The following is a 26,927-nucleotide window of genomic DNA, read 5'->3' as shown; positions in this document are numbered from 1 at the left end:
ATGCGGTACAAGAATGAGGTTCAAATTCACTGTTGTACACACATAATTTGCAGAGTAATCACGTAGGTCTATAAAGATGATAGACATATTCACACCTGCTTTTAATAGTATAAAAAAATATATCTTCTAATCTGACAATATAGAAAAAATACACAGATCAAAACAACCTTGGAAAATAAAAGATTGCCCCATTCACTACTAGGTTAAAAGGAAAAGTTCACCCTGAAGAAAAGTTTGTTGTAAAAATAGAAGAAATAATGATAAAAAATATTGGTGAAGGTTTGAGGAAAATCTGTTTAAAGATTAAGTAATTAGAATTTTAAGGTGTGGATTTGTGACCTCATCAACGAGCAGCTGCCCCATATGTTATGTAATATAAAATGCATGAATTTCATTTCTTAATGGTTCCTGATGACTTACTTTTGTTTTCTTTTCATGATTGGTGTGAAATGATTTGTAGATAGATATACAAAAGGTACATTAATAAACCATTTGCAATTTTCTGAGAAAATGACATTTCATTGATTGATTACCATTCGCTATGTACATGTAGTATGTAGGAATGCTGCTCGCATGTGACGTCACAAATCAAATAAATTAAAATTCTTATAGCTTTTTAATGCTTTCATGGATTGTTCTCAAACCTTCGGCAATATTTTTTATTATTTTTTCTGCTATTTTTACAATAAACTTTTTGTCAGGGTGAACTTCCCCTTTAAAGCTTATTTTTTGTTGAAGATTTAGGCAGTAGGATGTGAAAACGAACCCTCGAGAATTAAACTAATTTATATGGCATGAATCTGGAGGAGGAACCCGAATTAAAGCTGGATATTTTGTTTAATAACGTTTAACTAGCCAAAAGGCCACCAAATTAACACTCATGCAATCTACCAAACCTAACAATGTCAAATTAATTAGTGGTATTCTTGGACAACTGCAACACCTATTCTTATGAAGATATTTTTTTTTTACTTAAATGATGAAAACTTTTGAAAATGTGGCATCTCTGCACGTCTGAAATAGCATACCTTCATAATACACTGATCTTCATGAGCAACTTTTCTCTGGCAATAAATATTCCCTCTCTCTCTCTCCATATTTTTTCTCCTATCTCGCTCTATTCTAAATCCATTCAGCTATCAAATATTATCCATCATCAATCTTCAGTTGAAATAGATACCAAGCAATCCAAGATGAGAGCAAATGTTCTCTCCGGCAGTTCATGATCAGATGGAGAAAAAAAGCTTCTATGTTTCCCACTACAACCCGCCCCCCCCCCCCCCCTTTCCATAAAAAAAATATTTGGTACAGCATCCATCAAAAAATACCAGCGTGCATGCTGCAGCAAATATTTGTTTCTATCTGCAGCTTCATTGAAGAAACAAATGGTCATTTTGGCTGGCTATTCTGTTCTAAGCCAATCAGAAACAAGGATTTCAGTAGCTTATAACAAATATTTGGTGAAAATCACTTTTTTTTTAATGTAACACTCCCGAGATGAAAATAAAAAGAGATTATTTGTTACACTCTATGAACCCCTCCCAATATATATTAGATAGATATAGTGATGTGTTTTCCCATCAATAAATATTAAAGTGTTCATGCTGCAGTAAAGATCTCTAGCTGAGGCACTGAGCAACTAATGTTAGATTGTTCAAAATCAATCAGTACCATTTCATTCAAGAACTAGTGGTGATTCTCATTTACTATAATTATTTTGCTCTTAGCCAATCAGATACATGGATTTCAGTGGCTTATAACAAATTGAAAGTGAAAATTACTATTTATTTCACGAGATGCTCCATGGGCCACAACCAGCAGATAATGTATGAGTGATACTGCTCTAAATACTGATTCTTGAATCAGGATGAACATGTAGTAAACCACAGCATACAAGCACCAAAGCAATATTTAATCCCATGTGTAAATTTTGGGGTGCCGAGTTAAAAAAAAAAAGCATGCACGAGACCATATCCAAGTGATATGATAATAAAATGTTACTAATTGATTAGAAAAGACCGTTGTCAAAGTGATGGTTCGAGTAATTGACAAAATGATATGAAGAGAGGGTGGCCCATCAAATATACAGCAAAAGTGATGATCATCTTGATCATTTCAATACGGTTTTTAATAAGCTAATTAATGACATTCACATACAATGAAGTGATGATCATGTTGATGGTTTCAACAATGTTTTCTATTTAAGTCGTTGACTTTCTCTTGAAATTGTTGACTCATGTCTGTCTGATTGCCCTTTTCCTCCTCCGTTTTACCACAAATGTAAAATGTCTTCCGGCATCACAACAACAGGATTAACAAAATTCTTTGAATGGCTAAGGGAAAACTTCTGACAGGAAGATGTGGTTGAAAAAAAAAAACAGACAAGATATAAAAATCAAAGGAAAAGATCATGGAAAGAATTTTGATTCAATGCTTTAATAACTTGAGCGATGCAGAAATGGTGAAGCAAAGAGTATATTGTGTTTCATTAGTCGTCTTGTTAGGCACTGCAAGCTATTTGTAGTGGAAGGATCTACTGTGTGGATGGTGAAAGGTCTGCAGAGTGGTGGCATAGGTAGGAGTTTCTTGAGAGTGATGAAGAAACATGCAAGGTGAAATGAAAGGTGAAGGATGGAGGGAGGGATGGAGGGAGGGTAGGAAGGTTGATCTAAATAAGAAGCACTGCAAGCAAGCTATCACCAAAGAGGAAGAGTTCTTACCACCGGATTTGACGACCTTCTTTGTTTTGACACCCTTTCCCAGCTTGGGCATTGCGGGAACTTCCGGACTGGCTTCCGTGTTAACTTCCGTACTGACGGGATCTTGCAACAACTCTTTCTTGAGCTTTCCAGGCTTCTTGTTCTTCATGGCCGCCCATCTTTTCGAAAGTGCCACTCCTTTCTTTTCTTTCTTCGATCCCATCGCCCGAGCCTTTTTCACAATCTTCGAAGCACTGGCTGTTAAGCCTCCTTTCATTTTTTTCAACTTCCTATTCTTTGGTGTGAGTTGTCCCTTCACAGGGGTGGTGTCCGTTGAAAGAGGTGGGGATGGGGAGACAGAGGGCGATACAGAGGGCGATTCAGAGGCCTTGGACAAAGCAGGACTCTCCTCCGCAGCCGGAACTTTGAACATATCATCATCATTGCCAAACATATCCAAATGCATCTTACGGACCCTCTTGGGCGCGGCATACACCGGTGGTAAGCCGCGTTTCCGGGGTGATGCAGGCGCAACATACAAGTGCGATAGCCCATCAAACAAACCTTTCAACTGCATGTTACCCGTTCTCATCATCTGCGAGTGCGGTGAGGAGGAGTTTGAATGTGACCTGGTGTCCTCAGACGCTTGAGTAGCCAACTTTTTCAAAGACGGCGACAACGACGGAGGTGACTCTTTGGCATCTTTGGTGTGTTTAACATCATCTTTTGCGGTCCTTACAACTTTGTCGTCCTTCTCTACCTTCACCTCAATAACTGGGGCATCCCCCACCTTATCTCCCTCATTATCTTTTTTCTCCTTCTCCTTGTTCAACAAATCACTTCGCGATTTCACGGCTGCTGAAAACACGGCGTCCCTGTCGCTTTCGCTCTTGTGCTTCACCTTCGGTCGGAATGGCCGGATGGCATAGAATGCCGACGACTGTGACGAGCTGCGCGATTTCCGACGGTTGGTCGGGGTGAAAAACCTACTGAGGCCATCGATAAGCCCTTTTGGCTTGAGCCTATCGTAAATGTCTGCGGGGGGTATGCCTGTCAAGGCCGGTGAGACGATCCCTCTCTCTAGCGAGAGCAGGTCCGTCTCACTTGGAGTTCTATCTCTTGAGGATAGGGAGGGCAGATCGCCCTCCCGCGTGTGGTGTGTGTGGGGATGGTGATTTGTTGTTGATGATGTTGTGGTTGTGTTGGTGTTGGTGGTGTTGGTGGTAGTGATGGTGGCCGTACCGGTGCCATCTGATGAACCCTGAATCTCCTGTTTCCCTTGTTGTTTCCTCGGACCTCGTTGACCTTTCCTTGAAGCAGCCAGCTTCTTGGTGGCAAACGATCTGAAACGACAAAGAGGTATATGCTAGAAACATTACATTCTAAACCAACCATGGGACAGTCACCTTTTCACAGGTTTTAATTCCAAACAGATTCATTTCTTTTCACAAGAGGTACAAAGGTACAGAAAAGGTAGGATTTGTTTGACTTATACAAACTTAATGTGGATTAGTTGATAGCATTGCTTCAAGAAGTGTGAAAAATTGAAATAAATATTAAGAACAATTTCAATCACAGCACAGAAATGATATAATCTAATCCTCTCATTCTAATTATTCCATGCATGCCTAAATTTTCAGGGAAAAAATATTGTGGTTCACAAGATCAAAATAAAAGGAAAGAGGAAATGGTAATATCTGCTATCATCTTCCTTAGAAAAATAAATGATTTAACTGACCAAAACCCCTCTACTATAATAGTTTTCCAGATAATATTTCATTCTAGAGAGGGACAAACATGCAGAATCTATCTCATCACACTGCCAGAATATGAGCAATTGACTTAATTGAGCAATTGACTTAATTTAGCATGTACTCTCATGAATAAAATGCAGGATTACACACGTATTCCCTCGCTTTCTTAAATAAATACATTCGAGAGCCACGAACCCTTAAGATGTTTTGCTCAAATTAGTTCAGTGATAAGTTTTTTTTCTAATCACAAATGATTTCATGATCAAAACAGGTATTTTTGTCCACCATCAAACCAAACAATCCCCCCCCCCCCCCGACATCCGCTTTACCATCTCCTTTTCAATATATTCTTCTTTCACCCGACACGCGGAATAATCATGGAGGGATTGATCTCTCGCGCACAGCACGCAAAACAGTAAACAAAATTGCCCTGTAATGATATGGTGATCCCCTAGTGAAACCAAAGAGGCATCAGGTCTTCGGTGACACACACACAAATGTAGCTTTCAATTCTCTCTTCATCTGCCCATTGAGCTGCTGTGTTGCATCAGCAGGGTCAGGATGCAAAAGAGAGAAAGATTTGACATACACACTGTATTGAGCAGGGCACACAGGGTTGACTTCACACCAGGAGTAAATATCCTGAATTGGATTTTATCTGTGCATCGTTAATTAAGCATTGTTCAAATATTTCATATACATATTTAGATATACTGTTCCCCAAAACATTCATTGTTACAAATAAGTTTGAATTTGACAGGTATCACTGTTTGAATGGACAGTTGATACGTGTTATTTATCAACAACAAAAATGGGGGAGAAATTTGTAGCATGTTTTTCTAGCTTAATTCAAATTGAATCTTTTTCTTATTAAGATTTGTATGAACACAAACTTATAAAAGGAATCTGTGTTTGTGAATTTTTATAAAAAGGAGAGTTTATGCACACTTGGTTTCAGTCCATTTGGTCTAATTTCAAGATGCAGCTTTTCACTAGGGCTGAAAACCCTTTGGGTCCAAATTTCATTTCCTTTAGCCTAAAATGGCCTAAAGTTTTGCTAAAAGTAATTAAACACACTTAGGCTAATTAGTATATAGTCTAAATTCTATATATCTCATCCAAAGTAAAAAAAAAAAAAAAAAAAAAACCCAAAGTATTTACACTATAAAACTGAGTAAGCTGAACTGGTTTAGACAAAGTGAAAATTAGATATGTATCCAAATCAACTGGTGAAAAAAATGAACTTGAACGAATGTGGAGTTTGACCAATGAGAAGAGAACTGAATAGATACTGTAGACTGTGTATAGAGAGCTGAACTGCCCACTGTGCAAGGTCTGCTAGGAATACTATCAGCCCATAGATCAGCATTAGCCCGATATCTATATTTATATCACTGCTCTTCGTTTATGTGCGATTCATGGCAGTGCAAAGTCAACAGGAGCTACCATCCATTCATATACATGTAATGAATACTTCGGCTTCTGCATAATAAACCTGATGCTTTTATCGCTCTCAATAGATCTTCTTATTCATTAAAAGGGGGAAATAGCTGTTAATTATGCATGAGTCTCTCTATCTTTCTATCTACAGAGGTCACGTTTTCAAGGGAATATGAAATCAAGACCAGTGCTTTTTGTTCTTTTAATAACTGCATGAATGGCAAGGCAAATTAAAATAAATCCATTTGGAGCAGAAAAAATGCTCTAAAGAATCATAAAATTAAAAGACAGGTAGAGATATTTTATGAACTATGGAGAATAAAGGAGATTCCTTTTTGCGTAGCTCAGTAATTCATGTCTAATTTCCCCAGGGGGACCAGTCAAATATATTGCAGTACACACGCGTGACCAAAAAAACGCCTTTATAAAAGGGGTGGTTTTTTTTTTCAGTTTTGGATGCGGGCTGCGTGTGCACTCGTTAAGGGTATCAAAAACACAGATTTTCAAAAAAAAGGGGTAGTTTTGAAAGACTGGTCACTGGCCAATCGCAGGGTCAAACGTATTTAGGGAATTTTTTTTCCCCCAGGGTCATATTCTGGCGACAACTTGTTTAGGGGCAAAAATGTATAAATGAAGCCCGCGAAAAAACTTTTTTGCACATAGAGAAAAACTCGTTTAAGGGGTGTTTGAAAATATTTTGGCCATGCGTGTGTACAGCAATACATCTGACTGCCCCCCCCCCCCCTGGGCTAATTTCATATAGGGCCTAATGTAATGTGATGTTTTTATAAGAAAATCTTTGATACCATGAATCGGGGTGGGGGGGATTCCATCCCTTGAATTGAATCTACACTTACATGTACAACATACAAATTACTTGTCTAGTGATTTGACACTATCACATGATTTTTTTAATATCAAAAATAGAAATGTTGTTGGGGGAAACTCAATGAAATTCCCTGTTCTGAAACCAAATTTATGACTCACTTGGCGTTTTCGCACTACCCCATGAAAGAAAAATGTTTTGCCAACTGATGTAAAGAACTTGTAATGTCAAAAAAAAAAAAAATACTGTACCCTTTATGATTAGTACTGTATGAAGATGATGTTGAAACTTACTAGGTCTTAAGTTAATTACACCATGATTTTAGCCTTCTTTTTAAGGCTGTCTTTTAAAACCTTTTCTTTAAATATTGCTCAATGCTATTATTAGAGTTTCACTTTAAAGGTCAAGTCCATTAAAACAAAATGTTGATTTGAATTGATAGAGAAAAGTCAAACAAGTATATCGTTAAAATGGATGTAAAATATAAAGTTATGACATTTCAAAGTTTTGCTTATTTTTCACAAAACTGTTATATTCACAATTCAGCCTATGCAAATGAGAGAGACGATGATGTCCCTCACTCAATATCTCTTTTGGTTTTTTTATTGTTAGAAATATACAATACTTCAATTTTGTTACAGATTTAACAATATTGACCCTCTTGTTTGGTAGTGATTTTTAACCTGATTTGCTGAGAAAGCATGAATGCTTGTAAGCAAGCAACCAGAGGACTGACGCCTTAAGGTCCTCTCCGAGGGACCTGGTAATGAGGATTTAAATGCCTTACCAAAGGGCACTGGCGCACCAATTAGGGATTGAACCCGCGTCATCGGACTATACAAAACCCCAGCTCTACCGACTGAGCCATCGTGCCTCCTAAAATTTTGAACCATAAAATGTTACACAATGGTAATTTCACATGTTCAGAATGGAAAAAAAACTTTGGTTTCACATGACAATGAGGAGAAAATTTAAATATTTCATATTTCATACAATAAAATACATAAGAAATAGTGAGTGGATGATGTCATCAGTTCCCTCATTTGCATACCATTCAGGATGTGCATACAACTGTTTTGTGAAATAAAGCAAATCTTTAAAATGTAATAACTTTCTTTAATATTTTACATCCGATTTTGATGAAATTTTCAGTATTATTCTTGTTGGATTTTTCTTTTTTTATTCAACTCAACTTTTCTTTTTTTTACCATACAATATGTTGGAAAGCTGCTCGCATATGACGTCACAAATCAAGAACTTCAAATTTTAGTAACTTTCTTAATTTTTGACAGATTTTCTTTAAACCTTCACCAACATTTTTTTCCTGAAATTTTTTCTTCAGGGTGAACTTCCCCTTTAATTTTGCAGCAGAGCAGAGGGAGGAGAGGGAGGGAGGTCTAGGGCTTCTGTATTTTTGAACAGTTTCCTGGGGGTTAATTACTGCTCAGGATGTGGAGGCCTCAGCCTCACCCACCTCCCACTAGTCAATTGCTTCCTCTGTTCAACAAAGACCCCGTACCCATTACAGTCTTAAAACAAGTTTAGTGGAGACCAGTTCAATGGAAACTAGTTCAACGTGGAATGGGAACACTCAAAGCAGTCTTGGAAGAGATCTTCTAAACCAGTTTAGAAAACCACCTCGCGGTGTGGTTTTCAAGACCGCTTTGCATTCATGAGGCACAACCTTTCTTCATGAAGCGATCTTCGCACATGTGGCCCGCACTACTCCACAAACTGAATATCTACGCGTGGAACATGTCACATCAATGAGACCTTCCAGTAGCAACAAGAATGCTTTACGAGAAGTGGTTTTGAAAACCACTTTCAGGCGATCAGATGGGAACGCTGGTCAGTGAGAGCTCGTACAAAGGGAAGTCACTGAAAATGAGCAAAAGCTCTGTCTTGCGGGCGCATAAAAAGAGCCCTTTGACCATGGAAATTTCACCCGATCTTTTATACCTCTCCATGTCTGATCTGCACTCGGTGCACCTTATAGCAGCGCTGAAATGGTCCCGACTATTTCGGCCCGAGCAATTTTGTTATTTAAAATTGTCTGACTTTAAAGAGAAATGCCAGTAGTTGCAGTAAACACTGATTTCATGAGAAAGTCTGTAAAACCAGGCTTAATTGTCAGTATATCATCGAGGATCTATTGTAGATCTGGTACAGTTACATAAAAAAAAACTGAACTTTGTGAAATCTTGAAATCTACGCTGAAAAATGTTCACACTGAAGATCACCAACACAGATAAGCGCGCGTGGGACAGTGTATTATTATTGCTTTGAATGTCGGCCCGGCGCTTGACCTGAATCCTGTGCTTATTTGCTAATTTCTCAGCAATTACACAATTTCTTCCAGAATCCTTTGGCACATATTTTTTATTTATACAAACAGACACTTTAGTGGTCATTTCATTGGATTCTGTATGAACTAATTTTGATATCGTTACCACAACTGGCATTTACCTTTATTACAGCAGACCAGGTCTGCCCCAGGAATTTACTGAAAGGGATATTAAAGGTCTTGTTAATAAAAGGAAAACCTTTCTGCCGAAAATCAGCTTTGAATAAATTGGAATAATTTCTTTTCATACAAATCCCTTAAAATATCTGGTGCTTGCATTGGGGGGGGGGGAAGATGAATCAAAGGAACAATATGAACACAAAAGAGAGTGCCTTACGCCATACTAGTCTGCAAGCCCAGACTCATATTTGACACTTTAACCAATAACACCATGTCTAGGGTGAAGACTAGACGCTGAACTCTGTCTGTGTCACTGTACATAGTGAATCTAGTCTCACTACTTCAGACTGCATTAATATGCATTATGCGAATTGCGAAAACCAAGGGTCTGTGCCTGCAGACTAAACATCAGTCACACGGTCAACCGCAAGTACATTGTGCAAGAGCGAATCTACATTTGGGAACTATCACAGTCAATAGAAATATGCATAAACATTTTTTTTTGCCACAGAAATGGCCTAACAAAGTGGTAAACACTGCAGCGATGCCCAATAACTCCCTCCGACATTCATTACAACATCCAATCCCTCTGATAAGAAAATTCCCACAGGTGGGCAGGCGTACCCATGGATTGTATTGTGGTTTAGATGACGTCAAAAAGAGGATGTCTGACGTTTAAGGTTTGGTATCTCCCACAAACCCACTACACCGGACTGACCGATAACGGTCTTACTACAAGATGAAATCCCCTTTCACAATTTCCTTGTGTGGTTGAAATGACGTGTTATGTGACACTCTGACTTGTATTGATAGATTTGTGTAAACTCTAATCCCTTATCAACTATCAGTATATTCTCCTCTCCATCCAAAATAGTTGTGTTCATACCCAATTTTGACCATCCAGAAAACTTGCGTTCATACTGGGATTTTCTCTTACGTCTCAAGAGCATTTGTAACTGAGCATCATGTATCTAAACCTTGTGAATAAATTCCATCATGGGAAGGAATTTTAGTATGCCGAGAAGCAAGCGCAACAAATATTACATGTCCCGTTGGAAGTTGCCTCACACATTGCGCATTATTGCTCTCTTAATATCAATCAAAATCCCAATAAATAAGAAATCAATAAAGTAAATAATTTGATCAGAGAAAAAAATCATACAGAATGAAAAATTGGGGCTGAATTTATCAAATCAATAGAAATGTGTGGTTCGCTGAATCAGTTTTAGTGGGAACCAAATCAGAAGTGTGACTATGAACAGGGTCTATTAACATACAAGTCAAGAACTGATCACTCTTCAAGGCGGCTGCCTTTGAACAGTCTCTAGAGCAACGATGCTCAACTCTTTTCTGCTTCGACTCTTATGGCGTGACTGTGAACATTGATAAAGCGATCTTTAAAACTGGTTCACTGGTTCCGTTTAGTAGGAACCGATTCAGGAACATGACTAAGAACGGGGTCTAACATGCAAGTTAAGAACTGATCACTCTGCAGATAGGGCTGCCTTTGAACAGTCTCTAGAGCAACGGTGATCGCACCTTTCTGCTTTGACTCTAAAAGTGTGATTGTGAATTCTGACAAATTGACATTCTGAACTGGTTCACTGGTTCCGTTCAGGAGGAACCGATTCAGGAACATGACTATGAACGGGGTCTTACATACAAGTCAAGAACTGATCACTCTGCAGATAGAACTGCCTTTGAACAGTCTCTAGAGCAACGATGCTCGCCCCCTTTCTGCTTTGACTCTAATGGTGTGACTGTGAACACCGATAAAGCAATCTTCTAAACTGGTTCACTGGTTCCGTTCAGGAGAAACCGATTCAGGGATGCAACTATAAACGGGGTCTAACATACAAGTCAAGAACTGATCACTCCGCAGACAGGACTGCCTTTGAACAGTCTCTGGAGCGACGATATATGCTCGCCCCCTTTCTGCTATGACTCTTGAGCTCTATTTTTAAACAAGCTCCGTAAACGCATTTAGCTTGTTGGTACAGCACCTGTCCCAGGCTGTGTGAGAATTAAAGGAAGATACGTGTACAACTCTACCACCAGAGCTTGCAATATTATTATTCTTTTCAAATGTTATGTTATTGTTGTTTATACCTAGCTCTTGCCCATGTACATAATTTTCTTTTGATGATACCAATTACAAAGATATTTACTTATAATATTAAAGGCGCAGCACAAGACTTTTCAACCTTTCACACAGTACACACATACATTTATAAATGTACGCAATGTTTTGTTCCTTTTTACAAGGTTCAAATTCACTTAGTCCCGGGGGGGGGGGGGGGCACTCCACTAATGTTCTACAAACCCATGACCACAGGTTATAAGAAACATCCAAAAATGTATTCTTTCAATTTTCTATTGCTGAAACATACTTTATCAACATATCTCCACATGTTTCATATGAATTATACACTAAAAGGTTTTAAATCTAACACCAAAATCCAGATCTTTTTTTGGGGGGCATGATTCAACAAACTAAGTAATTTACCCCTTTCACTAGCATTTTGTCCTCTTTTTCCAGAAACAAAAAAAAAATCAAAATATTGACCTTATACCAAAGCTTCGGGCTGGCTTTAAATTGAATGTGAATGATCTTACAAAGGTTACAGAGCAAGCCATATTGTGAATACAGCCTGGGACAAGGTTCCAGGCGTTGATCAATGCAGGACTTCTGTTTATTCATCGAGACTGGCAACACATGGAATATGATTACTCCATTCAAACTTGACGAGCTCAAAGACACAGGCCCAAGGGAGGGGATACGGAGTTCGTCAAACGGAAGCAACAATTACACATCGATGTTGAAAACATATGTGCCGACCAGTAATGTGTCAACTTGAATCTGCTTACAGAAATTCACATTGGGGGATTTGCCGAAAAATGGATATGACACGCTGTTTAGGGTGTGGAGTGAATTAGCTGGGGTGTTCCCCCTCTTTAGGTAAACAAGTAGGTCATTATTCTTCAACAATCACATCTTTAAAAAAAAAAAAAGATTTTAGACTGCCTACTACTCAATGATCACTTCATAATACCTTCCAATTTTAGTTTCTTGTCTAAATAAATTTAAATTTGGGAACTCTTGCTGGAATGCTCCACAGGGAGCGAAGAATGTGCATGACTGTATGCGGGCAAGCTAGAATACAATGATCAGGGTAATAATATAAATTTGCAAAGTGCATAGACAATGTCCCGATGTACTAGGAACTATATAACAGCAGAATATTATTATCAAAATTTCCTCTAATTACTCCATAATCTTTTAAAAAAGATGAATCTTTTTCTCTTTTGTGTGTGTGTGCTCTACTTGCATTCTAGATTTCTGTGATATATTGAAGAACAACCTATAACAGCTACAGTGCAGCTCTCGTAGCTGATGCTAGGTCATCTATAGGTATTTCAGTCTGGTAGCATCTTCAAGGCGATCCAACTTTGAAATGAGGACTATAACTCACACCCCATCTCCTTCATAAAAAGTTGATAAAAATCTCAACCTAAACCAGTTTTATCCCCTAGCATTGTACCTGTTTAATATGTTAGCCAGGAGCAGAAAGAAATATTATGAGAGACTGGTTGGACATCATTTGACAATAGCCTGAGAGGTACCATATAAGGCAATATACATCTACATGTATCAAGACATTATAACTGTTCATGAGGTCTCACATCCATGCCAAAGTTCTGAATGACAGTTAGGGGGTGGCAAGTTTAGAATGTCAACTAGCATGAAAGGTAGCTATACCTAATAATTATTGATAAGCAGTACTGCGTATCAATGACCCTGTGTTGTACGAAAGAAGAATACTTACGATGTTGAGCCATTCTTCATAGCCCTCATCTTGAGTTTGTTGGCCTTGTTGAGTTTGGCCTGGTACTGCTTGCCCCGGAACAGCCTGTTGTTGCCTGGCCTGCCAGGACCTCTGCGCCCCATCCCGGGCACCTTGCCCGTCCTGCATGGCTTACAGCGCCAACAACCTGCCAATCGGTGAAGTCGGGATGAGATCGGGATCAAGGGAGGGGGCAGCAGGGAGGGGAAGATGTGGGAGAGGTTGGAAAGGGAGGGTGGGAGGGGAAATATGGATATCGGCGGGTGGTGGAGAGGAAGAAGGAAATATAGAAAAGTCGTGGGAGGGAGGAGAGCAAGAGGGAAAGTGAAGAAAGGAGGGGGAAGGGGGCAGGGAAAAGGGAAAAGGGGGTGAAAGGGAAAGGGGGAGGAGCAGAAGGGAAGGGAAGAAGATAGGAGGGGGAGAGAATGGTGACAGGAGAAAGAAGGGGAATGGGAAGGGGATGGACAGGAGGAAAGGGGAGGGGGAATGGGGAAAAGGGAAAAGGAAGGAGAAACAGAGGAAAGTGGAGGAATGTGGACAGTGGAAGGTAGCAGGTGAAGGAATAGAGATGGAAGATAGTGTGGTGAAAGGAAGTGAGGGAAAGGGGATAAGAGGAAAAGGGAGTGAATGTGGGGTAGATGCGGTAAAAGAGATGATATCAGATTGGTGAATTGATGAGGATGGATAAAAGAGTCAAAGAAAGCGACAAAAGAAAAAGCGAGATTCAAACATCAATACACACTACAGGTATTGCATTATTTAAAATACACACTCAAACTGATGTAGACGCAAGACGCTGTAGAAATAAGCCATTCTACAACGTACCCCTAATATCCATTTATGACCAATTCATATCAATCAAACTTCAGTTATAAAAACTTGGAATCATTATAACATGCAAGGATGACTTGCAATTTCAACCCTTTCATAAAGTCAATATCAATTATACTATAAAATTGTGGTCGTTGGCAATAAAATTGAAGGATTTCAGGTGCAAACAACGGAGCCCTTTAGCTTGCCATTAACATACCTTCTGAAGGCTCCAGAGCACTACCTTATATCCAAATCAATTCATAATCAATCAATAAGATCTACTTGCAATTTGCTCTTGGAAGATCAAACTGCAGGATTTCAGTAGCTCTTTTATATCACAGGAGCTGGAAACTTGCTAGGTTGCTATCAACAAACAACTCCAGATTCTTGTTCCCAGTATCAAAAAGCCTCTTTTCAATACAAAATATTTGGTTTCTATGACTTATTTGCCATTGGCCAATCAAATTGCAAGTTTTCAGTGGCTTATCACAGGAGCCTATAAGTTGGTAACTTGCAATCAATTAATAGTGAAACTGAATCTTCATTGTTCCCTGTGTGGCAGAGCTTATAAAAAACATCTCAATACATTCTACTTGATTTCAATGACGTTTTAGCCATTGGCCAATCAAATTGCAGGATTTCAGTAGGTTATAACAAGAACCTGTACCTTGCTAGTGATTAAAAAAAAGGTTGTGAAACAGGGTACATAAAAGCGTTCATGAAACAGGTTCCCCGTTTTCCCCGTGTTGTAGAGCTCTTCTCAATACAAAATGCTTGATTTCTATGACTCATTTGCCATTGGCCAATCAAATTGCTGGATTTTAGAAGCTTATTACAGGAGCCTTTAACTTTATACATAAACAAACAGGCATCTTCAGATTGTGAAGGTAGGTATAAGTTAAAACATTATTTGATTTATCATCCCTATTTAAACTTATGATAGTTTTCTATATCATCTTCAAACCCTGTTTCATACAAGGCAAAAGCGATTTTGTGTCTCGCCCACTTATGAAAATAACCAGAAATATCGTGATTTGCTAGGGCAAGCAACAGAATTGTATCGAAACTTCATTGTGAAAAGACTGGGATGGAATAACACTTGTCATTAGAGTCTTGCACGTAATCTTTAACGTTAACCTGAAAATGACCTTTAACCTTACCATGTGACCTCCGACTGCAGCCTAACATGCAAGTCCCCCAAGTCCATCTACCATCCAAGTTTGGTTGAAAAGTGACTTACGGTTGCGGAGTTAGGTGTCAGAAGAGAGTCTTGCATGTAAACTTTAACGTTGACCTGAAAATGACCTTTGACCTTACCATGTGACCTCCGACTGCAGCCTAACATGCAGGTCCCCCAAGTCCATCTACCATCCAAGTTTGGTTGAAAAGTGACTTACGGTTGTGGAGTTGTGTCATAAGGTTTGTGACAGACGGACGACATTTGGATCCCTAAGTCTCGCCTTCACCTCTGGTGGGCGAGACAAAAACTGATAAGTACGGAAGAAAGTATACAAACCTTTGGGGATGCGTTTCAAGGGCGGCTTCAGACAACTGGCGTGGTACCCTTGATTGCAGGCATCGCACACAAGTAATTCCTGGAAAATAATTTTAAAGATACAAATGTTTAACACAGATTAGAGGTTATGATATACATGAAGAGAGAAAAACCGATATATCGTGACGACCAAAGGGGAACACAAACTGTGGGCCTCTATGGACAGTTGGCTGCTATAGACAGGTTCTTATACACAGGATCTGCCTCCATGGGAAGCAGTTTTAGTGGTCACAGTAGGCAGGTAGCTGTTATAGAGAGGTGGCCACCAACACAGGTTGGAGTGTACATACATGTAGATAAGTGGAGTATTGTTGTGTGACAACAAATCTTTGTTGCATTGCCAATGGGAGGATGTCCATAAACATTTAGTGATCTCAACATTCAGATGCTTGTAACGTTCTTATTGCTTGTCCAATTGGTCTGAAACTTCTATTGATCTTATTCTTTGATTTTCTGTTCTCGCACAAGCTTTACTTCTACCAAGGATTTCATTCATACCTTGTATCTAAATATATGAAAAATTTTGAGGACATATCAGAAAAGGCTTTCTTTTACATTTTAGACATATAAAGTAAAAACCTTCTTTTACCAAGATACAGTACATGTAGAGTGCTCTACAGGAATCACGAGACAGTTTTCAGATAAAATGAAGTTGCCAACATTGCAATATTTCTAAATACAGTTGGTTTTTTTCTGAGCTATACTCAATTGATTTCATTCTTGAGAAAAAGGTTTACTATCCACTGACAATTCTACACATTAAAGGGGTACTCGAAGCTGAAAAAAAGTTTAAACAAGCACAGTTGAAAGTATAAACGTTTTTCCAATTTTGAAAACTGATTGATCATAACAAAAGATATAGGGCATTTCATGGATATAATTTTGCAAAATATGAAATTTTAGCAAGTTTTGGGGAAGTTTTTTTTAAATATTATTTTACCCTACCAGTTCACCCTAACTGCCAATCTATTAATGGCATTTAAATGCTTTTCAAAGTAAATGTAATGACTCAGGCCTACATGAATAAATAAAAAAAAAGGTAAAATTCAAAGAAATTCATTCATCAGAGTATGAATGTTATAGAATCTTCAATCAGCTTACCTTGGTGCCATGACTGCAGATTGCACATGTTTTACATTCGGCACACTGCCATCGACTGAGTCTAATACGCTCTGTCAGAGCTGATGAATACTTAAGACATGACGGGTGAGCTGAAATCAAAGATAATAATAAGAATGAAAATAATACCATTTTTCCCCAAAGCGCTTAAAAATATCAGAGTTGATTCAGTATGAATCACAAAAAGGACACATCTTTTCTCTACATCCCAAGGTGGAGTTTCAAAAAGCTTGTGATTCCTATTAAAGTCACACATAACTTTTAAAAGAGGTGATTACATGTACATGTATGACATGCCAAGTGAGCACGAGGTTTTGGCCATCATTTAAAAAAAATTATAGTATGACCATATTTTGTGTAATCGTATTAAAAACAAGGCGATGGTTTTTGAGGCAAAGAGGACACTTTGCCTTTAAATCATTTCCAACAATTGACAATATTCAGAGTCAACATTTATATGATCGAAGTTAAATTAAATGAAATAAATAAATAATTCACAAACTCTTTGGCTTGCCATACATTCCAGCCATTCATATAATGTTCAGACTTCAGAGTGAAGACAATTCATGACCCAGCCACTCTGATGAAGCCATCAACTCATAAATGCTCCCTTGCGTTCAAGTGATTAAACACAGTTCCGCATGATCAGGCGACAAAATGCACCTATTCAGCAGTTTATGTAAATGTTTTGAAAGACAATTACTATATTTTTTCAACTGATGGAAATATCGCTTGAACGCAGGCATGTATTGAATTGAATGTCTTGGGGAAAAACAAGATTCACGGATATGAAATTGCCATTTCAATCAAGCCTAAATCCAAAATTCCACACATCACACACTCACGTATGACAGGGAACATATATATGTATGGTATAATGTAGGCCTACATGCAGACCTGCCAACCTCTGGGAATGAAAAACTGTATTTTTCCCCAAAAAAGTGTATTTCATAATGAAATACTTGGCGCACTCGCTCATTGCGGCGCTCAAGCTGCATGCAAGCTAAAATGCGCACTGCTCTTGCAGATGAAAAAAAAAACATTAAAATATGTGTATATCTTCCCCTGGTTTGAACAAAATGATTGAAAAAAAAACAAGTTACCTGAAATTACATTGATCTAATAACCATATTTGTGCACGTTTTATGAAATAGAGACATATAGAGATTATTTTTTCTCAATAAATTACGATTTAGTTTTAAAAAACGTATTTTTCAAAGAAAAAACGTTCTGCCGTATTTTGGTTGCAAAAACGTACTAAACACGGCTAAAACGTACTGGTTGGCAGGTCTGTACATGTACTTCTTAAAGTGAAAACCTGTTCCAAATAAAGGCAGACAAATAACCTTTGTCTACAGGGTGTAATCAACTTTATTCTGGAAAACCTGAATTACTCCTCAAGTGGCTTACAAAATGATGCAAGATCTACGGTTATACGATAACAATTACTCCAATTACTTGTGGGCATGAACCAACATGAAATAAATATCTCAAGGTGTAGTAGGTAAAGTGGCACAATGAAGATGATATATTTTACAAAAATAAAAGCCCTAGATGCCTGTTTAAGTTTTCTTCTTCTCTTTTTATTCAATTCAAGATTTTTCGTGGGTGGATATAGCCTTTAACTGTATTCGAGGTAGATAGACTAAGACATCGTTCTCATTACACTTTCAAAAACTAATTTACTGGAAACCGATTCAGGAAAACCAGTTTTAATAGTAGATCGCTTTGCTAGCGTTCCCATTTGATCAGCCAAAAGTAGTTTTCAAAACCACTTCACATAAAGTGGTCTTGTTGCTACGGGAACGATCTCAGTGGGGTGACATGTTTCATGCGAAATTTGAAACCGCAGCGTAGACATTCTACACACAGTGTGTGGAGTAGTGTGCTCAAAATGAGCGAAGATCGCTTCCCGAAGAACGGTTGTGTCCTCACTTACGCTAAAACCAGTTTAACGAGGCAAAGCGATCTTGAAAACTACATCACGAGGTGGTTTTCCAAACTGGTTTGGAAGATCTCTTCCAAGAACACTTTGACAGTTCTCATTGCAAGTTAAACTATTTTCCACTAAACTAGTTTTAGGACGATAGTGAGAACAGTGTCTAAGGGTATTGATCTCCAAAGCTATCATCGCTCTCTTGCCCGACTGAGAAGGAGGGAAGGAGTGTGAATTGGTCTTGTGGCATTACGCTCAAATAAACTTTTCATTGGAAGGTCACAGTCTAGACTATAGCATGACAGAGTGATTCTTTCCTCATACAAACAAACGCACACACCGTACTTTCAAATGACAATCGCTTCTTCTTAGGAAATCTTCATTCAGTAAAAAGATGTAGAATAGAACTTTGACTTAAATTAGGTCAACAATTATGAAAGGACCTACTTTTGAGAATTTTGAAATAAAGGGGTTTGTATCACTAAATTCTCAGAAACAGCTTGACAAGGGCAACCCTATATTTTGTAAATTGTCAAAAGAGATTTATAAATTCATGCTTTTCTCCTTGTGGATTTCTCATGGGGGCACTCCTTCGTGTAGGATACCAATGTATAAACAGTAGCTGTAATGATAGATGTGCTACAAAGTTATTTACTAGGGCATCACTTTCAATATTTTCATTTAGAATTTCTAGATCAAGCCTGGATACAATAATCATTGCAAATGTAGTCTGGATTCATAAGACTATAGTGTAGGACTAAAAAGGTGTGGTGATTTATACAAGGCCAAAGTCTAAAAATAATATGCAAATATTGATTTGATTCATTCTCCATAACAATAGGGAATTAAAACTAACAGGCCTTCATGTACAGCTCATATGAAACTAGAAAATAACATTCATGTCACAACAGAATCCGAATACTTTCTTCTTCTTCACTTTCATTCATATCTAAGGAGTGACATTTTTAAATCTGAGAATTTTCACAAGTTACGTTTCTTTTTACCCCAACAAACTTTAGTAACTCTATATAATTCTATCATTGTGCCTCATTTAATTCATTGCAATGTTGCATGGGGGGATACTTACAGGAATCATTTAAAGGAGAATGAAACTCTTGGAGCAAGTTAGCTTTTGTGAAAGCAGAAAAATCAAAGAATAAGATCAACAAAAGTTTGATTAAAATAGGACTAGCAATAGAAGAGTTTTGAGCATTTGAATGTCGAGATCACTAATGCTATGGAGATCCTCCCATTGGCAATTTGACCAACATCTATGATGTCACAGATGAACAACTCTCCCCTTTTAGGCACTGAAAATATACCCCAAAACATCTCTTTTTGCTCATTCTAATCATATGACAAACGATTCATCAATGATATAATGTTGTGAAACCTCTGTACTTGTCCTCTCATAAAGAGAACACCTCACCTTGTGATAGACTCTATAAAAGTGAGAATATAAGTGAAATAAGTACTAAAGTAATGAGGGAGTTGTACGTGTGTGACATCACAGATCTTGGTCGCATTGCCAAATGGAGGATCTACATGGCATTAGTGATCTCAATATTCAAATGCTCATAACTTTCTTATTATTCATTCAATCTTCCTCAAACTTTCAACAATATATTTCTTTGATTTTTCTCTTTGATATGGATTCAGCTGGTTTCAAGGGTTTCATTCTCCTTTAAACAAACTGCTGATCCTTCAAAAGAAAGTCATCAGACTCATTACATATTAGAATTACAGAAGTCCAAGCAATCCTTTATTTCTGCAGCTCAATATTCTGCCTCTTGATGATTTAGTATCCTTGAACTGTTTAATATTCATGTACAATCACAATTTACTGAAAACTGTTCATTTTTAACAGATGCTTTTGTTGTTAACTCCAACATTCCTTCGTACAATACACGTCAGAAAAATCTTATCCATCAACCGTTTGCAAGAACAAAAACTGCTTTGAATTCATTTCTGATAGCTTGTGTCAATGAGTGGAATAATGTAGATTACCACAAAGCATAAGATCCAGTCCAACACTGCCAATATTCAAAAAAGCATGTCGACAATTTTTATTTGAGAGCTTGCAAAATGTCTTGAATTAATCTTTTGTTTACTTTCTAGTTTTTCATTGTGAATATATTTGAATTTATTCTCTTTTTTGTATGTTTGTTTTTATCATCAATATTTTGCTACAATGTTTTATCATTTTATATCTTATCTTTATTATTTTTGTTTTGGTTGTATGTTTGTTTTATCATCAATATTTTGCTATGTTTTATATATATTCCTTTGTTTTTATGTTAGTATGTTAATTTCATCAAGGGGCCCCTTTCACATGCTTTGCTTCTATGGGGTCCCAAACCTTTCAAGTTATATTCTCTTTGCCAACCTTTGTACTAAATATTTGTATTATATCACTTGATTGGTTTGAATAAACTGATATCACTTAATGGGGAATTTTATTCTTCTTTGGTTTTGGTGTTTTGTAATGTGGACCAAAGGAGGCGGATAGTCTGAGGGAAAGACCGTACTTCGCAACTGACACTTTAATCAACAAGCTGGTCTTGTCAAAAGTCTAGCACAAGTTCCATACTGCAAATAGCAAGTTTGTGAGAAACCTCACAACATTCTAGTCTGATAAAAGCTGGTAGAGATTTCTGCCTGCCAACCAGAGCCTGCAACAAGCATGGTTGTCAGTTGTCATGCAAGTTGCGAAGAAAGCGAAATGTAAACAAGAGATTAAACAATAATAACTAGATCATGTCAGCTCAGTATGAACGCTCTACTTGAAGCATAGTGAGTAGCACATCAGGTGGTTTCAGACCGCCTCGAAGTTCGCCAGTTCCAGGTATTCTCTGATCGGGAAATTTACCCCGATCAGAAAATACCAGGTATTTTGGCGGTGTGAAAGCAAACTACGCGTAATATCCCCGAAAGAAAATACCCGATAAATAGTAGGTACTTGGCGAAATTACGAGAACTTTCGCGGGGATTTTTCCAAGGTCGTGGGTATTTTGGCGGTCTGAAAGCAAATTACGGGAACTTTTCGCCCAGCGTGTCGTTGGGTGCGGCGCCGTGCATGGGTTGCTGCTGGGCTAGTGATTTTGAATTTCGCGCCTTGCTGCTTATCAGACCATACTGCGCATGCTCGTAACTTCAGGAACTTATCCCGAAGGGTATGTTTCAGGGCGGTGTGAATGCAGGAATAATTAATGGGTATTTTTCAGCCTAATAAAGTTGTCGTAATTTAACGGGGATTCTTGTGATCGAGGCGGTTTGAAACCACCTAATGTAAACAAGGAGAGTAAATGTTTGATGGAATAACTGTCAAAATGATAGCATGACTTATCACCATTATCTTCAAGTAGGATACATGGATATGCCATATCAATTGATGATACTGGTGATTACATGTACATGATAAAGAATGCTGATCACTGCCCTCGCCCCTTGGTATTCTAAGAAAACCAATATTAGGTGGTTTCAAACCGCCTTGATCACAAGGATACCCATTAAATGTGAGAATTTTTTCAGGCAAAAAAACACCTGATAATTATGTTCGTATTGAACACCACCCCGAAACATAGCCCTTCAAGGGATAAGTTTCTGAAGTTGCGAGCATGCACAGTATGGTCTGATGAGCAAGCAACTGTTAATTTGTTGATTTATCTTATATAGTCCTAATCCTTAGAATGATATTAATTGATTAATCATCCAGTGATTACTACATGTACGAAGTAATACCGACATCAATTTAGTTTTCATAATCTCTTTTTTACTGTTGAAGATCAGCAACATGGAATTTAGCCTTGAGGAAGCTTATCTCCTGAAAGTTTTCAAGGTCATCGAGTCATTAAACATAGCGGGATTTCTCACGCACCAGGGCCCCACAACGCAAAGGTTTATTAGTTATTTATCGTTAAAAATGGCCAATCAAGATGATCATTGCATGCGCATTTTGCTCAGTAGACTGACTCGGAACCAATCAAAACTGTTCTTTCAAATATCAAAATGCGATCAATCACTATCCTAATTGTACCCAGATCGCATTTTTTTTTAAATGGCATTTTGAGATCAGGAATTCTACCAGCATACATGTACATGTATACTGTACATGGAGGCCTACATGTCTGTTTCATGCAGTTATGGAGTTATGTGAATTCAACAAAATGCATAGTTTTGCTGGGAATCAACCCTCTTCTGTCTTGTTCTTTGGCTTGCACTTGGCCCTCGTCTGTCATCGCTCTGCCTTCTGAGAGACTAATCTCTTCTGCATGTGGTCCCCTTCCATTTTTCTCCTCTTGTGGCCCGTTCATATCAGCCCAAATTGTGAAAATACCCTGCAATATCTGTTCCTCCTCAAGTTATCTCTTCTTGAGACCCACACCAGCCTAAATTGTCAAAAATATCCCGAAATATCTGTTCCCCTACATGTATGTAGTTTTCTCCTCTTAAGGCCCGTTCACATCAGCCCACATTCTCAAATTACTTTCCACACACAAACAAGAATCTCTAATAGGGAAAATCGACTCCACTAGATTTTATTAGTTTGCTGTGCAACTCCGTAACTATTAGGAAGAGGTCTCAGTATGCAGCCTAAAGACCCTGACATTGACTTGTGTGCAGAATATATATGCAAGTTGTATTCGTGCTATTAAACCAGTCTTGTGCAAAGACCCACTTGTTGCTTTAAGTATCACCTGGGTTCTGTGTCTGCAGACTAATAGCTATTTGGAGGTAGGGTTATTGAATTTCAATATTAAACAAGAGGGATCACCTGGCAAGATAGATTGAGCAAACTCGGGCTGATGGAGACCAAACTTGAGTTGATCAAGTTCATACATTTTACCTTTTACCCCATTCTTCCCAGGGGTAAGAAATTTTTGGAGTCAATTTGGATTGTATGTTTGAAACCCTTTATTTCCTGTTCCTGACACTATTTCTGGGCCAGGCTGAAGGATGATAAATCTAGCTACTGCTTACTGAGCAAAAGGGAGGATTTTCATGGAAAATCTACTGGATACTATAATTAAAACAGTTTGTCAGGACTTCAGGGGAGAAAACAAACAAAGCAGAATGAAACCAATGAATCTACAGTATTATCATTTAGGTTTAACTGATAGATAGGATTCAGATTTTAAGACTAATAGATTTGATGATTAAAAAAACTTCTTTTTTTACTTTTAGCTTTAAAATTACAGGGCAAATTGGGAATCCATGAATAGATACAAGGTTCAATGATTGCATGTCTTGATACGAAGCTACATGTATAAACCCAATTTACAAACAAAGTTATGAATTTGCGAAGAACATCAGATGGGCATCTTGACAATAAAAATAAATTTACAGTTCCGCTGATATACAGTAGGGACTACATAATTGACGAGCGGCCAACTTGTGTTTATTCAAATAAAAAAGCTTTTTCCCCATCTTTTATTCTTTTTTTTTCACTACAAAAATGTTGCAAGATTACAGTATTTTCCTTCAATGTAGATTATAAAATGGAATTCCACTGATCATTTCTTTCACTCTAAAATATCTATTTTTTCTAAATTCTCAGTACCATATCCCACCAACCCTAAACATGGGGTTGCTAGAATTTGATATCCATGACCATGTCAACCAGAATAGTGTCAATGGGAAGGTTATCAAAATGTCATCAATATTATTGATACAAATTGAATTGTAACAACAGGTACAGTAAAATGTATTTTGCAAATAGTAACAGACTGATGTTATAATAATGCACCAAGGGAGGGGGTTCATGAAACAAATGGCATTTTCACTGACTATTATAAGCTACTGAAATTCTTCGATCTGATTGGCTGAGAACAATAAGTAAATGAAAATCACTGGGAAAATTCCCAATGAAATGCTCCCCTGTCTGACTGCTGGAAAAGGAGAAATCACTTGAAGGAGACTGCAAAAGTTGGTTAAACCCTTTGCACATCATGGTATGAAGAATGGTACAAACATCCCACAAGATTCCAGAATAATATTTACTCAAAGCAAATCAAAAGATCCACAACCAAAGAAAGAAAATATTTTGATACATTCAAGACAGTGTACAAAAGGGCAATATGTCTCACAAATGAGCTACATGTAGAAGAAAATTCAGAATCCAGGGGCATCATCATAAACATCATCATCATAATCATCTTCAAACAAATGACAATTTTTTATGTGAAAAAATTCATTTCAATTCAATGGGATGAATCGGCTAGCCATACTTCTGCGGCACACGTAGTCTACATGTAAATAGGCCAGTTGTGACAACCCCAGATACCACATACATGTAGGCCTGTATTTAGAAGTCCAATTTAAACATGTAGGCCATGGTCTAACTCTGTGCAAAACTTACAAGTACATGTATGGAAAGCCAAAAGTGTCAAAAATGTATTAACAATGAATGTTGCTTTAAGTTCATTGAGCTCTTTCATTATATTATTGTAGCGAAGAAACTAATTCAATTATTTTCCTCAGAACGTTATGAATGATTTGTGGGACATACATGTATGAGCTGATAAATCGCACCTGTCTTGTTAGAAATTTGTGTCACAACTGGCTAAAGCCACAACTTCAGACTCAACTTTAAATTACATGTAAACCTTACATGTACCTGAGTTTAAAAAAAGCGGGCCTAATAGAGGCTCAAAATCTTCCTAATATAAAATACATGTACTCACCACTGTTGCCACACTCGGCGCAAGAGATTAGATCCTCAGGCTTGCCTTCTCTGTTGCATTCAGCTGTCCCATGACATGACCTACAAACCAGTATAGGTTCAGCAATGGGCCTCTCATCCTGTAATAAAAAATATAAAAAATAAAAAAATAAAAATTAATTTGTGTGGAGTCTAATTCCCCCAACAGCCCAAGTTTAATACACTAGCTCAGTGAAAAGATTATAACCTTATAGTAGCCAATACAATTTCAAGATTCAAGAAACCCTTTCTCCATCATCCAAAGGGATGAAATTCTCTCTTGAGTGGAATATATCTACTGTATGAGTCCAGGCAAAATAAATACATGGCGGGACAAGGGGCAATCCACTCTTATCCCCCTACAAAAGTACTTTAAAAAATATCAAAAGAATAGATAAATAGATGAATACAAAAATAAATGAACGAATGTAGTAAATGAACGAACGAATTAACGAACGATGGACCGACTATAAAGCAAACAATCAAACATATTAAAAATGATAAAAACATTAAATTATGGTATTAAAACTTGAAAATATCAAATTTAAGAAGTGGAACACCTCTGGCACTGGCAGACAATCACTTGGAATTTTACTTGAAATGTAGATGTCACACAAACATTTACATTGTACATTATGCTATCATATTACAGCATTTGTTATTTGAACAAAAACAAGCATAACCTTTTGTTGACATCAATTGAAATAATTTGGCATGGACATGGTTTTTCCTGGCACTAGAGGAAAAATAATCGTTGGGGAGCCAAAAGAATTTCTTGAAGTATATGATAGAATCCCTTTTGCATGCCCAACTGACACCATCATCATTCTGGTTTCTTGCCAAACAATAAAGCATTCTTTAAAAAACACAATAAACAACAACAAAAACAGCTGTCACCATATATAAATTTTCGGCACATAATATTTACCACACAAATCCTGTATGTTTAAATCATTATAATACACATTTGCAAAAGCAGTATACAAGTACATACATGTGCATGTATATAGTTGGTACTCCCTAAACAGGGCTCCACACTAACCCTTTTTTTCTACTGGTCCGACCTGATCATGTCGGACCAGTACATACCCAGTTTTTCCATTTTTTACTGGACCGAACCTAAAATTTACTGGTCCCAAAAAATAGAGAAAAATATAAAAAAGACTTGAGTTTATTTTGCTGTCTTTTATTGCTTATTGTTACCCCCCCCCCCCCCCAAAAAAAAAAAAAAAAAAACTACACACAACATAATTCATGAGAGCCATTTTTTTTTTAGACGCCAGAGCCATTTTTATAATTTACAAAAGAGAAGAAAATACATTTTGTATCAGTGAGATATAATCTTACTGGTCATGTCGGACAAGTAAATCTGGCTTTTTCTGGAAAGTTACTGTCCCGATAGCAATTTTTACCAGTCTGGGACCGTCGGACCAGTGCCAGTGTCGCGCGCTGCCCCAAAGTTTTTAGGGGAATATATCAAATGAAAATTCACACAATTTGATATCTTTGGGGGTTTTTCCAACCTGTAGGTAATACATCATTTTTTAGTAGTGTTTATTCTTTTATCAAAACAAAACACTTTTTTTATTATTAGCAATCCCCACATATTACACTTCAATACATCAAAAGATCAGAAAATAAGTTGCTCTATGAAAGCTATTAAAGTGGGATTCAATTATTCCAGTCAATTCACTATACTACATGTACATCTGTACAAAAAAGTTGTCAGGTGAATACATGGATGCTCTATTGTTTTTGTTATTATATTTTTGTCAG

General features: G+C 37.6%; 1 protein-coding gene across 1 annotated transcript; it reads right to left on the bottom strand.

The window, feature by feature from the left end:
- Nucleotides 1–440: 440 nt before the first annotated feature.
- Nucleotides 441–25,785, bottom strand: LOC129282306 (histone acetyltransferase KAT6B-like). The gene is made up of 6 exons (XM_054918237.2): nucleotides 25,777–25,785; nucleotides 25,135–25,252; nucleotides 16,498–16,607; nucleotides 15,358–15,436; nucleotides 13,011–13,176; nucleotides 441–4,042 (listed from the first exon to the last, which is right to left on the bottom strand). The coding sequence occupies exons 1-6, from the start codon at nucleotides 25,783–25,785 to the stop codon at nucleotides 2,515–2,517; spliced, it is 2,010 nt and encodes a 669-aa protein (XP_054774212.2). The 3' UTR covers nucleotides 441–2,514.
- Nucleotides 25,786–26,927: the final 1,142 nt, after the last annotated feature.

This window comes from Lytechinus pictus, chromosome 18 (genome assembly GCF_037042905.1).
Source record: "Lytechinus pictus isolate F3 Inbred chromosome 18, Lp3.0, whole genome shotgun sequence".
Classification (NCBI taxonomy): Eukaryota; Metazoa; Echinodermata; class Echinoidea; order Temnopleuroida; family Toxopneustidae; genus Lytechinus; species Lytechinus pictus.
This window is presented reverse-complemented; position numbering and strand designations above follow the sequence as displayed.